The sequence below is a fragment of the Muscardinus avellanarius genome (assembly GCF_963383645.1).
Source record: "Muscardinus avellanarius genome assembly, chromosome: 2".
In the NCBI taxonomy this organism is placed as follows: Eukaryota; Metazoa; Chordata; class Mammalia; order Rodentia; family Gliridae; genus Muscardinus; species Muscardinus avellanarius.
Genome location: NC_137787.1, coordinates 37,711,899 through 37,729,177, shown reverse-complemented (window position 1 = coordinate 37,729,177; position 17,279 = coordinate 37,711,899). Strand labels below are relative to the sequence as shown.

Here is a 17,279-nt window from a genome sequence, read left to right as displayed (position 1 = left end):
CCTAATTTCTTACATGTAGAGCCTCATTACACAATACCTAACCATAGGCTGACAAGTTTCATGTTAATGGTCCGGAGCACAGTGTGGACAGCTAAAGACAGAGGGATTTCTGCAAATCTTTTAGTGCCATCCAGCATGGTTTCAGCATTTATGCCCTTCAGCCCTAATATTTAATAAGATGCCGCATTTGATACTTCCTAACATTTCTTGCTCTCCAAAAATCCTGCCTTATATCCTGCCCCTTATGGCCCTCTTCTCTAGGCTTGATTATGGAAGCTGTGAGTCAAGCCTGAGATGCCCAAAACAGCTCCATGCAAATAGCATGGGCAATTGAGCCAAGTCCCACACCAGTCAGGGGGGTTTGTTCAAACAGACAACAGAGACGCTTCACTGGAAAAAAAAAAAAACTAACCCTGTCACAGAACTGTACACTTAAAAGTGGTTAAAATTGTAATTTTTAGGTATATACATAATCCATTTTTAAAGTTGGCTTAAATTATTTAGGTTCTTTCCTGCAAGTTGTGATTGTAAATACTTTGACCTCAAATAGAAAAAGACTGCTACAGAGACAATGATATCTGAGAGTTGGATGGAGAGCGTTGACCACAGGAGCGTTGTGTCTGTTGTGAAAGACAGAGCAGTAGCAGCAGTCAAGTCCTTCACTGAAGAACACTCTCTCCACGCATCTGGATAACACTGCACTGAAATTCCCACCAAACCCCCCTGATAACACAGCTCTGTGGCAGGATTGTGGACCTTTTAGCTCTGTGGATGTGAATGTAGCTTGTAAAGCAGTGCACAGTTTATGTCATAAATGTGTGTGAATCGGGGTTCATACAGTGTCACAGCAGTGAGTGAAGGTGGGGAGGGGGATGTCACCATCTATGTGCTGGATCTGATAAACTGTCCTCTGAACCCATCGCAAACTCACTTCCTAAAAGGAACACACTCAAATGCCACAGCAGCTTGCCACCAAAACCAAGATAGTTTCAAAAAGAAAATGATCTTGAATTTTCTTTCTTTTTCCAACTGCAACCATTTAAAATGCTTTTGGATATTTTTTAATGTAAATATATCATGGAATAGACTCTTAAAGGACTTTACACTTTCTTAAAGTTGAGGTAGTGCCTACTTTGTTGAAATCTCACAAAGCGCGTGGGTCATATTCCTCGTGTGGGGTCCTGCCCCTTCTCTCTCCTGCTCTAGGTAACTGGTAAGACCCTGGAAAGGATTGCATTTTGAATTTGCAGCATCGTTGAACTCTGGAGTCAATCTGATTTCTCTTGTTTCCATATTCTTAGAGAATGCCTCATTTCCATTCCCATGAGCTGACCTCAGACTGTTTCTTATCTTGTCAGGGGCTATGAAGTTCACATGGACTGGGAAAAGGGAGAAGGTGATATTTATCCTTACTTTGTTTTCGGAGCTGCCTGTTCTGAGGTTGAAATTGACTGTCTGACAGGAGCTCACAAGGTAAGTACCAAACACCATGTCACCACCATGGTAAATTTCAAATAAAAATGCTGAGCACCCCCTCCTTTTTTGCCTATCACATAGCAATTACTTTTTTGTGTGTGTGGTACTGGAGGTGGAAACTAGGGGCATTCTACCTCCAAAGCTGTACCCCCATCCCTAGTTTTTATTCTTTATTTTGAAACAAGGTCTCACTGAGTTGCAAAGGGCCTTACTAAGTAGCTGAAGCTGTTCTCAAACTGCAATCCTCTTGTCTCAGTCTCCCAAGCGCTGGGATTACAAGGGTGAGCCACCACACCTGGTTTCACATAGCAATATTTAATAAATTTGTGGGGGGGATACTGGGGGTTGAACCCAGAGGCATTCTACCTTCGAACCACACTCCCAATTTTATTTCTTATTTGGAAACAGGGTCTCACTAGATTGCTAAGAGTCTCACGACTTGCTTAGGCTGTCCTTGACCCTGCGATCCTCCTGTCTCACTCAGCCTCCCAAGTACTGGGATTACAGCCCGTATGCTACCACACCCAGCCAATAAATGTTAATTGTGGCGCCAACAAGTATAGAGAAATAAATGCCCTCATCCAATGTTGGCCCTGATTTATTCGAGTGACATAACTTTTCTTGAAAGATCTCTACTTTGTATAAACAATTAAGAGTGGAATACCACTATGGTCATGGAAAACTTGCAGATAACGTGACCTAGTAGATAAGTCCTACAGGCAGAAGAGGTGACATATGGGAGTTTTTACACAGAGGAAACTGTCTGGGGAACATGAATGGTACTGCTCAGAAGGGCAAAACAAGGAATTCTGGGAGAGGAAGCTGGAAGCTAGCCAGAGATCAGGACCATGGGCCAACCCACTGACCCACTTGGTCTGTATCTTTCAGGAGTCAGGAGGCATTGAAGGGTTTTGGCAGAGGAAAATCGTGGTTGGACCTGTGATTAGACAGGGCAGTCTGTTGGCTGTGTAGAGCAGGAATTTGAGGAAAAGTCAGAACCAACAGGGGACAGCAGAGAACCAGAAGGCTGGGCCCCCTTGGGAGGCTACTGCAATAATCTAAGACGGGATGAGGGCCTGAGCCAGGAACAGTAATTGGGATGAAAAGGAGGAAATAAATTGAAGACATATTTCAGATGGATGATGAATGGTGCTTGGTGATGGAATGCTAAAAGGTGAAAAGGGCAAAGCTTATTCCTACCTTGGCAGGTGTGTCCTTGTTTCACACAATTTTATTTCTTTCGGTGGCTAGCCCAGGACCTGCCACATAACAGGTGCTCAATAAATGGACATTAGATTAGTAAATTTTAAGCTTTATCTGCATCATCATTATATTATTATAGTATTTCCTATTGCAAGCTTGCTTTTGCATATCACTAGCATTTGTATACCTTGTTGTTATTAGTGAAATCCTTTCTAGTTGAATTTATTAATTAATTTCTATTCCAACTCGGTGAGCTAGGTCTTCTCATTGATATTCCCATTTTATAGATGGGAATGCTGAGGCTCTTATTGATTGTCCCATTTTATAGGTTTGTATACTGAGGCTCAGAGAGATTTAGTGCCCTGATCAAAGTTACAGTCACTACATGATGTTGCAAAGACTCAAAATCAGCTTCTAACTCTACATGTCATACTCTTTTCTATATACCACATTAGTGGTAGGTTTTGAAAATGAAAAATAAACAATCCCAAAATGTCAAATCATGTTTTAATTTATCCACAATATACTAATGTACAATAAGAATGTAACCAAAGGGCAGGCTATAATGGTTCTCCATATGTGGCAGAATATCCTTATCATTCTGTGCTTGCTTGAGATGAAGCCACAACATTTTATTCTCATTTCTTCTGGCAGCAGACTCAGAGACTTAGAAACCTGCAAGAAAGCACTGAAACTGTGCCTCACAATAAAAGCATGAAAGTCTGGACTTGAGGGAAAGGAGCCTGCTTGCCAGTCGCGCGCGCGCGCGCGTGTGTGTGTGTGTGTGTGTGTGTGTGTGTGTGTGTGTTTTCCTGGCGATTGAACCCAGAGGCATTCTACCTCTCAGCTACACACCCAGCCTTATTTCATTTTTATTTTGAAACAGGGCCTCACTAGGTTGATGAGAATCTCACTATTTGCTGAGGCTGTCCTTGCACCTGTGATCCTCCTGTCTCAATCTCCCAAGTACTGAGAACACAAGCATATTCCACCATGCCCCTCTGCCAGTCAGTGTCTTAATGGAAATATGGACCTGACCCCAAGTCCTACCAGTTCACATCATTATAGCATCCGTGTTCTGAGCACAGGTACTTTAAGGTGCTATGTACTCGCAGAGTGACCCTGGTGTCGTGACGTGTACTCTCTAAGGCTACGTCCCCTCACCTGTGGAGTAGGAGTTCGTGGATACGGGGGACCAAGGACCTGGGTCCATCAGACTCCAGGATGGAACACAGACAGAAGCAGTCAGGAATTCAACTCTTTCCATGAAATGGAAACTGAAATCTGCCCTCACCACAGTGGGAGAACAGAACTCTGTTCACCGTGAAAATTAAGGGCTGAGGTAGAGCTTCCTGACCATTCCTGAGTCCTGGGGAAACTGTCATTGCTTCCTGGAAAGTGGGAAATGGTCCAACTGGGAGCACTGTCCCTATGAGCAAAGAGCCCAGAGCTGCTAACAAAAGACCTGGTGCTAAACCAAGAAACTGGGTGACATCAATCCCAAGGCCAGAGCTGAATGGTGGGGAAGAGAAATAAAAGAACACTAGGATGAGCTTGTGGGCTAAAAATAAGAGGTTTATTGCACAGTGAAGAAGAAAGAAGAAAAAAAAAACCACACTGGAGAGGGAGGCGGTGGAGTGCTCCAAAGAGAGATACTGCCGCCCCCAGATCAGATCAGGAGAGCCGGCAGCCAGAGCTGGCTGGGCCAGTCACAGCAGGGTATATTTTTATCAATAACTGGGTGAGGGAATCCATGGAGTTTCTCAATCTCCCTTTAATTCCCAGTGTCTGTCACAGTGTTTCCTTTTGGCTTATTTTTGTTGGTATGCCAACAGCCTGCCTGAAGCAGTACAGGAATCATCTACCCATGACTGGCTCAAATGCTGTGAAATACAAATGGGATAATTTATCACCATGGGATCAATACAACAAATTGAAATGGCTTAAGTATGTTTAAGATCTTTAAAGACGTAATCTCAGTACTTGGGAGGCTAAGACGGAAGGATCACAGGTTGGCAGCCAACCTCAGCTATTTAGTGAGACCCTGTTTCAAAATAAAGAATAAAAAATAGGACTGTGAGTGTAGCTCGGAGGTAGAATGCCCCTGGGTTCCATCCCTAGTTCTGCCAAAAGAATCACTTTTTTCTTTTTTCATATGAAAAATGTTGATGACTATGAATTAAGAATAAGTACATCTAAAAAGAACAAATAAAACATCTTGATAATAAAAAAATAGCCATTGAACACAGAAAACCTGAGACCAGATCTAGTCAAAAAGAAAATTGATGAATTGAGAAATCATATTGCAGAATTCACCAAGAATATAGCTTATAAAAAGAAAAAGAAATAGAAGACATGAAGGACAAACTGAAATGCCTTAACATCATCATAAGAGGAGTTAGAATATAAAGTATAAAATACAGGAAATGGTAAGAGATCAGTAGCTGAGAATTTTCTAGAATAGAAACTGATACAATAAAATTCTCAGCTACCTATTTCTTACCACTTCCTGTAATTTATACTTTATACTCTAACTCCTATTAGAACTATGTTAAGGAATTTCAGTTTGTTCTTCATGTGTTCTGTTTCTTTTTTTTCTTTGCATTTTTCTGAGCCATATTCTTGGCTCAATATGATTTTTTGGTTTACTAATTCTCTTTTTTAGTAGATCTGGTCTCAAGTTTTCTGAGTTCAGTTCAAACCTCATATTAAGTATTGAGAGGGATAGTTAAAAAGAAATTCACATCTAGACACATTATAGTAATAGATAAAAAGATGACGAAAATATTTAAAAGCCATAAGAGTAAAAAGAAAGATTGTAAGACATTGATTTCAAATTTCTTTTCAGCAGTTCAAACTAAAAAAAAAAAAAGAAATATCTTCAAAAGACAAGGAGAGATAATTGTCAACCTAGATATCTATAGCTTTTTCCAATAGAAGCTTAAAGAGTTTGTCAATCACCAATCCTCATGGAAAGAAATCAAAAGGAAGGAATGAGATTAAAGAAACAAAGCTCTGGAAGGGAAAAAATGTATTTAAACCAATGTGGTTATTTGTGTGAATCTGATGTACTACTATCTATTATGTGAGCATATATCTTATACAAATAAAGTAATAAGTGGTGCCTATTCATTAATCCTGCCACATATTTTCACTTTAAAAGCTTTATCTTCTAAAACTCTTCCACAATATGATTACTTTAAAATAGCATACTGGGTATTTTGACATATTTACTGCCAATATTTTTCTATATAATTACATATACATTCTCATCAATTTTATAATTTTATAGCATAGTTTTTTCACTTGATAGGCTATTATATTCATTTGCCACAATATTATATTATCTTTATAACTTATTTTAAATGACATATGATAAAAATTTGCAACATCAATCCTATAAGAAGATGAACTAGTATGAAGTATTTGTAAACTTTTTAAAGTCTAGATTTTACATCAATATTCTCTAATCATTCCTTAGCCAATAACCTCTGATTTTTATTTATTCCAAGAAACATGTTTAACAGGCAATATTTGGTATTTTTTATATTCTTTATCAAGAGTAAAACTTTGCTGTGCCCTTTTATTAACACCTTCTAACCCTCAATAAAAGACAATATTTTTAATGTTTATTAACTGAAATATGCATTATAACCATCTTTTTTATTCTTTATAGAATATTAGGACTGACATCGTTATGGATGCTTCTTTCAGTATCAATCCTGCTGTGGATATAGGACAGGTACACAGTTTGTCCTAAGTTATTCATGAGTTAATATCTGAACTTTTTATACACTAATCCTATAATAATTTATCTGTTCTATATACAGGTTGAAGGAAGAAAATCTCTTCTGCCTTCTGAGTATCACTAAATAATTTATTCTATTAGCTAAAATTATTTCTTAGTCATTATTTTTTTAACATTTAATGATGTGGGAGGAGAATTCTTGATACCACTTATTCATTCAACAAATGTCTATGAATTGCATGATGTAGGCCTTGCGAGACCCAATGAATCAAATGGGGCCTAGGAATCTGTTTTCATCAAATTTTCCCAAGAGTAATGGATAATGGAACCACTGACTAATACCTGAAAAGAAGTTAGGAGTTCACTGCAGTCAGGGGAAGAGGAAAAGGAAGAGGAGGAAGAGAAGAAGAAGGAGGAGGAGGAAGAGAAGGAGGAGGAGAAGACAAGGTTTTAGCACGTAGATGCAATGTTGATAGTAGTCACAGGGACCACAAATGCACACTTACAAGAAAAAAGTGTGAATGCTACTTGTTTTTGTTGATTCCAAGTTGCCTGTGAGAAATCCCAGTAGAAATGTCTAGAAGAAAGTGGGTTATCCAAATACAAACCTCAGGGCTTAAATTAGATCATATTTAAGAGTGATACACATAGAAGCTATAGTTGAAACCACATGAGAATCAGGATCATGACAGGAGGGCGAGAGGGAGAGAGAGAATATGAGCTTGAGGGGTTTAGCTCCACAGGGAAGAATCACACAATTGTGCTCATTGGCATTTTAATGTAACAAAACATTTTATACGTATACTTCTATTGGTGCAATATAATTGTACATCATAATGAGATTCAAAGTTATACAAACATACATGCTCACATCACTTGATGTATTCCTTCCTTATACCCACCCCATACATGTTAGTTAGATTGGTAGCGAAACCTTTATGGGTGTAACCTTATTTGAACGGTTCTAAAATTTTAGTGCATTACAAATACTAACAAAGAAAATGTTTACGTTTCTTTCAATATAGCATTTATAGTTTCTACCATAGATTTTTCTTTAATTTTTGTAGGGATAAATTCTTTTTAAACAGCTAATGAATTGAACATACAATCAGATGACATTAGAATTTAGCCCTTGGAATGAAGGGACAAAGGAAATAATTACTGGAACATGAGCACACTGCTAAGAAAGTTTCTGGGACATTCTTTCCTGAGAAAGAAGAGATCCCAGACTGTGGTCACCACCCTCAGACTTTGAAAGGACACTCTGGATATTAGAAAAGTGGTTGAAGCATTGTCCTCCTATTGGTCAAATGACTTGAGGGTGAAAAGACCTGTCTCAGAGATTGGACTACAGGAGAACAAGGCATCTGTTTCTAAAATCACTGCTGTGCAAATCATTTACAGAACCATTGAAAACAAGGGTTTTTTTTTACAATCAAATCCAAACATTTTTTAAAAATCTACCAAGCAATTTCAGAAGTCATTGGTTAAATCTACAAGTAGAATATTTAAAGCCATAGAGACCTGGATTCCATAGGGAATCAGTCACATAAAAGAATGACATCTTTAGATGGCATTTGGAAATTCTTAGCATATCATGAAAAACTAAGGTGTGTTTCTTTCTGTGTCTCAGATTGAAGGAGCATTTACTCAGGGTCTTGGACTTTATACCCTAGAGGAGCTGAAGTACTCTCCTGACGGAGTCCTACACACCCGCGATCCAAAGCAGTACAAAATCCCTTCCGTTACTGACATCCCTGAGGAACTCCACGTGTCCCTGCTGACAACGACACAGAATCCAAAAGCCATCTACTCCTCCAAGGTAAGTATCGACAGTCAGTCTTCATTTAACTTGCCATCTGTAAATTATTTTAACAAATTAATGGATGGATTAATTAACCAAAGTTATATATCTATCATGATTTTTTTAATCACATTGAGTAATTCATCAAGAATACAGCCCAGAGAGTTGTAGAAATAACAACAACGTGAGCAAGAACGTGACCGCGATTGCATTAAGATGGTGCCAGCGTGTGAAGGGTGCTCTGCAGCTGCTCACTGCAATAATTAAGCCTCAGAGGGATTGCTGGCACCCATTTCAGAGTTTAGAAGCCCTTAGGGGTCTTTGGATAAAACATAGAACCTGTATTGACCTGAATTCCTTTGCATAATTTTTGGGGGGGCTCTTTCTGCCCATCAGTAGCAGATTAGATGGCCATGCTGTCTTCAAGCCTGGATCGGAGGGCTGCCAAGGCGTAAATGAAACAGAAACATAAACGTGATTCATATCATTGCCTCAATGAAGGCATCCCCCTGTTCCCAAGAGGAGCCAGGAGCAGCAGAGGCCAGGGAGGGGGCTGCCAGTGCCGCCTGCGTCTCACTTGCTCTCGTTTTATGGCCAGTGAGCCCACCCATAAGAACCAGCATGTGGTCATGGCCACCCTTGGCCAAGTTCATTGATGCTATGCACATCTTCACCCAGTCCACTATATGATCAACCTTTCAGTGGGTGGATGGTTTGAGTTGTCCCTTTATCTGGCTTTCCAGGACCCTGCTCCATTCCTTCTTATCTAAGGCTAACTATAATCCTATTTCTCACGAAACTTTGTAGGAAAAACTTGTGTACAATTTTTTTCCTGTTAAAAGCAGCTGTGAGTTTTAAGTTGTCACTTAAATGTCGGAGGCTCACTTCATTTTAATAAGTGTAGAAAACGTTTTAAAGTCCCTGAAGAACCTACTTTTCCACCTGATTTTTCTTTTTCTTAAGTTTTAATCATTGGCCAGTTTTGAAGATCTGGATCCCAAATATGATTCTAAATGTGTTGGTAAAACAAGCTGGATTTAATATCTTTTTGATAACAATTCTATTAAATAATAACACACTTTTGATCTACAGGATTAGTCATTGCTCAATAAGGCAATGAAATGGCACAGTTTTGACCAATGCGCAGAGCTGAGATGTTGAAATTAAGAGTAATAATAAGGCCAAGGTTAGGCTCTCTAGGCCGTTGTCAATTTCAGACTGTTGCCTCTACACAGAATTCCATGTAAACCTGCTCACTTCTTACTCTGTGATCTGCCCTCGGCTCTCACCATGCCGCTAAAGCAACTGCCCCCAAAGTCCCCAGTGACCTCAGTGCTGGTCGATACAGTGGCCCTCCTGACCTCACTAAGTAGCTGAGGCTGGCCACAAACTCAGATCCTTCTATCTCAGCCTCTCAAGTACTGGGATTGAACCACCATGCCCAGCTTGTTTCTTTTTTTTTTTTTTAATTCAAAGTTAAGAAGTTGGACATGGGCCCAACAAGGAGTGTCAGCCCAAAAGCAAAACATTTCTTTAGCTTCCTCATCCTTTAATAGCTGGGTTGGCACTGCAGATCCCAGCTTCACCAGCCACACCTGCCTGGTCCCCCCAACACCAGCAAGAGCATGCCAGGCCTCACTCGGCCATTCTCACCATTTGTCAGGCGTTGCCAGCTTTAAATTAGCACTTGGGCCTCCAGAACAGAGCTTTCTGGGGCCCAGCCAGTACCCTATACAAACAGAAACCCTGTCCTTGAACTGGTCCTTGAAAAAGAAATGAGGCCAGGCCGGCGCCAATTGGAAGGAGCAGGAGGCGGCCACTCAGGGGCACATTTGTTCAGCCCACATTCACTGCTCCCTGAATGCAAGGTCAGGTCTTGGGCAGAGCCGCCCCACAGAGGTGATGAGGTCCGAGCTCCTGCTCTGTCCTGCCCCGCAGCCTCCAGCTGCAGCAACGGGGAGAGGAGGACCCTCCGAGTGCTCTTCTAAATTAGCCTGGGTCAGTGGCCAGTGGCTCGCCATGGGCCCGACGTCCTAGGGTCAGTTTATTAAAAGTTCTCTTTTTATCTTGTCTCTGCCACCCCCAGGGCCTAGGCGAGTCTGGAATGTTTCTGGGATCTTCTGTGTTCTTTGCAATAACCGACGCGGTGGCCGCAGCTCGCAGGGAGAGGGGCTTGGCCCCAATTTTGGCGATGGACAGCCCAGCCACGCCAGAGAGGATTCGGATGGCCTGTGCGGACCAGTTTACAGACCTGGTATGGGATCCTCCTCTCTCTCTGCGAATCTCTGCAACCCTTCAGGGCTTGTCTGTGCATTTGACATGTCTATTTAAAAGTAAATCCACAGTCCCAAAGAGGATAATGTTTTCATTTGGAAAACAGACATTACCCATTTTGAATATTTAAATAGGTAGCTCTAGGATTTTTATATTTGTCAAAGGGAATGTGGCTGTTTTATTTTGTTTGTGGTACTAGGAAATTGAACCTAGGGGCATTCTGCCTTCAAACTGCATCCCCAGCTCTTTTATTTATTTATTTATTTATTTATTTATTTATTTATTTTGTGGTACTGGGGTTCCTGGAAGCCCTTCTACCTCTGGGCTACACTCCCAGACCTATTTTTACATTTTTATTTGGAAACAGGGTCTCCTAAGCCAGCACGCGCAGCTGGCTTCGAACCTGCGTGATCCTCCTGTCTCTGCCTCCCAAGCAAGGGGATTACAAGCATGGGCCCCCACGCCCGGCTTTTTTTTATTATTTTGAAACAAGGTCTTACTAGGTTGCCGGAATCTCGCTACCTTGCTGAGGCTGTCCTCAAACCTGCGATCATCCTATCTCAGCCTCCCAAGTACTGGGATTACAGGTGTGCACCGCCACATCTGGCTGGGAATACGGGTTCTGAAGGGTTAAGAAGTGTTCTTTCCCATCGGGGCACTGAAAGGGTGGCCAGTGATCTTTTGGCTGATCAGCAACCTCCAGCCATATCACTGCCTCTGTTTACCCCATCTGCGCCACACAATATTATCTTTTCCTACAGGTGGTTGGCTTAAAAAAGGCTGGGAGACCCCGGCACTGGCTCCAGGCCTGTGCTGCCCAGTGCCGTAGCCACGTGTCACAGGTGCCACTGAGACCTGGAAATGGGCCTAGTCCACAGTCAGAGGTGCCTTAAGTGCAAAATACACACTGTGTTTTGAAGAAGTGTTGCTGAAAACAAAGAATGTAAAATACTTGATTTGTGATTTTACACTGATAAGCAGGTGAAATGATAATATTTTGATATGCTGCTGGGAAGTCAACTCATTATTAAAATTTATTTAACATGTGTATTAGCTTTTCATCACTATGAAGAAGTGCCTGAAATAGACTAACTTGATAAAGAATAGAGATTTATTTGGCTCATAGTTTTGGAGGCTAAAAGTCCAAACAGCATAGTGGCAGCTCTGGCAAGGGTCCCCTGACAAATGGCAGAAAGCATGCAAGGAAAAGGGGACATCCAGAAATGGGAAGCCAGAGAGAAAACGCAGGCTTTATTTATTTATTTATTTATTTATTTATTTATTTATTTATTTTGGTCTGGATACTGAGGATTGAGCCCAGGGCACTGAACTACACACCCAGCCCTTTTTATTTTCATTTTGAGATAACATCTCACTAAGTTTTCCAGACTGGCCTTAAGTTTGCAATCCTCCTTCCTCAGCCTCCTAAGTAATAGGATTACAGGTGTGCACCACTGTGCCTGCACCTGGCTGGGGCTTTTCTGACAACTCCAGAAGAAGGCAGTGTTCCCTACAGAAGGCAGCTCTCCCAATGACTTGGGACTTTAAACTGAACCCCACCTCTTAAGCGTCCCACACCATCTCCCAGCTCCACACCGGGGAACACGCTTCCAACACATGAAACTGTGGGGCTCGAACAACATCTAAACCATAGCAACATACTTTTTCATTTATGATTGTTTGTTGTTGCTGTGGTCCAGGAGATTGAACCCAGAGGCATTCTACCTCCAAGCCACACCCCTAGCCCTTTTTCTTTTTCTTTTTTTTTTTTTGTTGTTGTTGTTCTTTTGTTTGTTTTTGTTTTGAAATAGAACCTCACTAGGTTTCTGAGAGTTTTGCTAAGTTTCTAAGGCTGACCTCAAATCTGAATTCTCCCATCTCAGCCTCCCAAGTACTGGGATTCTACGTGTGCACAACCGCACCTGGCTCATACTTTACTTTCTTAATGTGGCTACCAGAAAAGTTAGAACTTATGCATGGCTTCCATCTGCGACTTACATTACGTATCCGCTAGACTCTCGGTGCTGTGGGGGCAATCCATTCTGTATCTTGACCTGAAGGGGAAAAGACAAGACTTAAAGGCATTGGCACTTGGAAGGACTGTGAGCTATGAGAAGCCAGGGAGGTCATCAGTCCTCACGCTGCTTAAAAAATAAACGCTCCCAAACTCCAGAATTAAAAAGTATATCCAAAGAGAGTGGAAAGGAGAGGAGGGAAGAGGAAAGCCTTTTAAACTCTATTCATCCCTCAAGCCTCCCTCCCTGCACCCTTACAATGACCCCAGTCCAACGAGCACCCCACATCTGTTCTGCTATTATCATATTTGTTCCCCCCATTTATCAGCTCAAGTAGGTTCTTGGCAGCTGCTATGTAGGCAACAGGCATCCAGTCTCCTGGAGACAGAAGTAGATGCAAGTGGTTCCTGTGGAAACACCCGCAGGGGCTGCCTGCTGGGGCAGCACAAAGAACTAAGAGGCCTTGACATCCACTTGGTTGCCTGACTCGATGCACAGGCTTTGCCATTAGAAGGCTGGGTTCAAATCCCAGCACTACCACTTAGAGCTGTGTGACCCTGGGCAAGCTTTGACCTACTCTTTTATATCTTTAAAACAGAGAAAATCGCCTGCCTAGTTATCCTTATGAGTATTAAATGCCAGTTGTATCATAGTAAGTATTAAATGCCAGTACTGTTACACAGTGTGTACTGGCATATATTAACAGCTGACTAAATGTTAGTGATGACTATTAGGATGACAATTATTATTATACCTGAACAAGGCCTTGGGTTTCCAGCCTATGTTTTCTGATTTCCTTAGCCTGCAATACCATGATAGTGAATGGATCAAAGAACAAGTTTTGACCAAGTCCTGGTGGCAGGAAAAGACAGCTGTCTGGGGCTTGACAGGGATGCTATAAACTCTGACCCATTATCCCAACTTAGTTTCAGCTAAAATTTCTCTGAGCTACCAGACCTGTGTATTCCTGACTTGATTAAATAATGATGCGTTCTAATAATAATGCATGTGAATACATTTAGTTCCATTCTATACTAAGGCTGCATAAGGTATGTGGCAGCCAATCTATAACCTTATTTATGGGTGTGTGTGTGTGTGTGTCTGAAACTATTAAATGCATTCCTTTTCGGGAGCCAAGGCAAAAGAGAAAGTAAAACACAGGCTGAGATGAAAAATTATTCACTTATTTATTCAACAAATTTTCATGGACAGGCACTTAAGAAAAAGTTAGAAAAAAGAAAAGAAAAAGCTGAGTGTGCTGGCTCACACCCATAATCACAGCATCTGCGAGGCTGAGACAGGAGGATCACAGGTTTGAAGCCAGCCTCAGCAACTTAGTGACTCCTCCACAACTTAACAAGACCCTGTTTCAAAATATAAAATAAAATAGGGCTAGTGGCATAGCTCCGAGGTAGAATTCCTGAGTTCAATGCCCAGTACCACAAAATAAAAAAAAGAAAGAATGGTAAAAAATAAATAAACAAATAAATAAATAAATAAATAGAACAAAGACCCCACCTCATGGAGCTTATAGCTTGGTTAATTACATGTGGTCTTAAAGTAAAAGCAACAGCACTAGGAAGCATTATACCAGCACTATATCCAGACACAACAGGAACGCAGTCCTACCGAAAGTGTGTGGGAGGTGCATGCAGGCAGCAGTCAAGATCTAGACGAGGGGACGTACGGAGCGGGGATGGCGGGTAGAGGAGAAAGCGAATGCACAGCATTCAGTGTATCTCAAAACACAGACGATAGGGTTTGGCTGAAGAGTAGTCTACAAAGGATTAAACTGGAAATTAAGCTGGAAAACTTGCCAGAACACAGATGTCTTAAATATAAGTTAAAGTCTTCATGGTTTTTTCTGCAGAACGAGCAGGCCTTTGAAGGTAATTTGGCCACACTAATGACTTAATTGGGGTGATGACTCTGGCAGGTTGTTATAATTAAAATTAGTTTGGGAAAGATCAGTGGAGAAGCTGACTTGACAGCCAAGAGGCAACACCTTGAGCAAGACCATGCACGCCGGTGGCCATGGAGGCGTAAAGGAATCCAAGCAATAGCACCTGCTACCTGGTTAGATGGGGTGAGCCGAGGTGAAGGCATCTAAGTTACACTCAGGTTATGCCCAGGCTGTGTGGGAAGATGGTGGTGCTGGAGTAGAAACCAGTTAGTGAAGAGACAGAGGTGCTTCAAAGGGAAGGAGGTGAATTCCCTTTTAGGTTAACAGTCTCATCATCAGCCAAGGGATTTATCCAACATGCACTTCATTCCAGATTGTAAAGAGGTCTGCATTGCACACATTATTAATAATGAGTGCAAATTAGTCATTAGAGTCATGAAACTGGATAAAAGTCATTCAAGTGTCCCATTGCAGAGAGGGGGAAGAGAAAAATGTAGAAGTGGAGGAAAAGAAGGGAAAGAGAAGAAAGAAAAATGAAAGAAGAAAGAGGAAGGGGCCAGCCAGGGGCTGGCTACAAGGGAACACCCAACTGGAAGGCAGGTCTAAGAGAGGCACAGGAGGCCTGGGGGGCAGGCTCTGTGCACACCCAGCACCTTCAGAGCCAACCGCCTGCATGGAGAGGGATACCTCTGGACAGCAAAATTTTAAAAGCCTTGAAAAATCCACTCCTGGGCCTCTACACACCTACTTAAACAAAACTGAACTACCAGCCTGACAACCATACCATCATAGCCCCAATGTGGATGGACGAAGGCCCTCCATGCACTAAGAGGGCTGGTGCCAGGCCCCCAAATCCAGCAGCGCCCAGCGGTTGGCTGGCGTGTGGCAGTAATGGGAGGGGCCTTGGTGGACTGTTACAGGAAGGGGTGGGTGGGCCACAGGGCATGAGTCCTGAAGGACTCAAATTATTTACCTGGCGTGGCAGGAATTCCGCTGTGAGAGAACCTGGAGAACCACACTAGCTCAGCGTTGTGAAGCACCTGGCTGTTCAGGCCCAGCTCCTCCCGTGCACACACTGGCCCTCCATCCGGCCCACACGTGCTTCCGAGCTCAGATGGGAATGCTTTGCTTTCTCAACGTCAGGGAAGTGTGGCTTCCCCTGCTGCCACGCTCCACCCCAAACAAAGCTCCGGGAGACACCCCTGGGCTGAGGGGGAAGCAGGTGCAGTGTCCGCACCTGGTGGCCCTGCTGCAAGTGATGGTCCTTCATCAAGCTTCTGTATATATAAAGAAAAGATTTAAAGAAAAAGAATCTCTTTTAAACTAATTATGCTATGAAGATATCATCTTGTGCCTTTAGTTTACCATGAACAGACAAGTCCTGAAAAGATTTGGGAAATTCTAATTTGTGCGATAAGTATCAAATTACTTCTTAGATTAATTGTGAGTATCAGTGAGTTCCGATTATTCGTTTGTAAATTTTCTCTTAGATGAAATATCGTTAAAGAAAAAATTGATAGTTTAAAATATATTTGGGGTTTTTATCACATATTTAATCCTTTTTCAGTTTCCATATCCCAGTGGGTGCTTATTTTCAAAGATTACATATATCTTTGGAATATTTGAAACTGAAATGATGACCTTTTTAACCTAACAGAACTTTATGCTAATTTAGCTATTTTTAGCTTTCCTTAACAGCAAAATCTTATGAAAACTAAAAACTCAATTTTAAGTTTTCAGGAAAAAAAAAACCTCACATGGAAAATAATCTCTGGGTTTTCTAAGCTAATCTTTTGTTTTATATGCCAGTTTTCAAACAGGTTCTATGATTTTCAAACAATCGCTATGTATAAATAGGATGCACCTAACGAATCTTCTCTACACTCCATGCTGTCTGTTTCAGTTTTGGTAGAAATTTCCTTCCCATGTAAACTCAAGAATGTTTGCGTCTGAGTTACTAATGCTCAGTTTACTAATGCTGATAAAAAAAAACTTATAGAAAATGTTACTAATGTATAAAAATTTAAAATAGAAGATTAAACATATAAAACATTTTCAAATCAGTATAGTTTTCATGATTTAAACATGTTGATTCTCTGTTTCATGTTCTATTGAAAAAATCTACCTCTTTCATTTCTTTTCTGCTACAGTAATTATTGTGAACAGTTAGTCTCTGTTTTAGTTTATCAAAGAATTAGAAATACTTTTACTTGTCTAAAAATAATTCATTGGAAAAGAGAGAAAATAAGTTATACAAGTTAAATAAGTTTTAAAGAAGAGCTAGCTTAAATGGTTTTCTTAAAAAGAAACTATATTGCTGCTAATTATGTGGATAGTTTTAAATTTCTCTATATCTTTTGATTCTTTTCTAATTTTTTTTTTTTTTTAGGTTCCGCAAATTGATTCTAAATGCTGTAAACCTTGGTCCATTCCTGTTGCCTAATGTTTGGGCTCAAGAACAGAATTTGATTTTCTGATGGATTTAAATGCTTGTTATACTAGTATAAACAACTTTACCTGAAATATGTAGAAAATTAGAGGCAATTCTTAAATTTCCATATTTCATATTTACAAAATACTTTGTAATTCCTTGTTTTACATATAAGCAATGATGTTTCTGGAACATCAACAAAATACGATATTGAATTCAATATAATCAACATAGCATTAATCAATTTGTGCAGTACTTCTATGCTGACTTTATAGAGAAAATGAATGTGTAGACCATATGTTCCTATTCTAAAGAAAACAAAAGATTTTTGTGGTTCTTTATTTGCAGTTTGTGAAGTGTCTTACTTAAAATAGTATGCCTAAAAATTATTTTTCTTCAGCTTTTATCACTAGTTGGTATGGAAA

General features: G+C 40.8%; 1 protein-coding gene across 1 annotated transcript in view; it reads left to right on the top strand.

Moving 5' to 3' along the window:
- The window catches only part of LOC308279788 (aldehyde oxidase 3-like), a gene marked incomplete at its 5' end in the record, with an annotated part of 100,776 nt that extends 83,762 nt beyond the window's left edge, over positions 1–17,014 (top strand). Inside the window, 5 exons of the mRNA XM_080719957.1 lie at positions 1,359–1,473; positions 6,356–6,421; positions 8,061–8,249; positions 10,318–10,485; positions 16,813–17,014. Of these exons, the coding sequence (XP_080576083.1) occupies positions 1,359–1,473; positions 6,356–6,421; positions 8,061–8,249; positions 10,318–10,485; positions 16,813–16,866 (592 nt within the window). The 3' untranslated portion in view covers positions 16,867–17,014. The remainder of the gene's footprint in view (positions 1–1,358; positions 1,474–6,355; positions 6,422–8,060; positions 8,250–10,317; positions 10,486–16,812) is intronic.
- Positions 17,015–17,279: the final 265 nt, after the last annotated feature.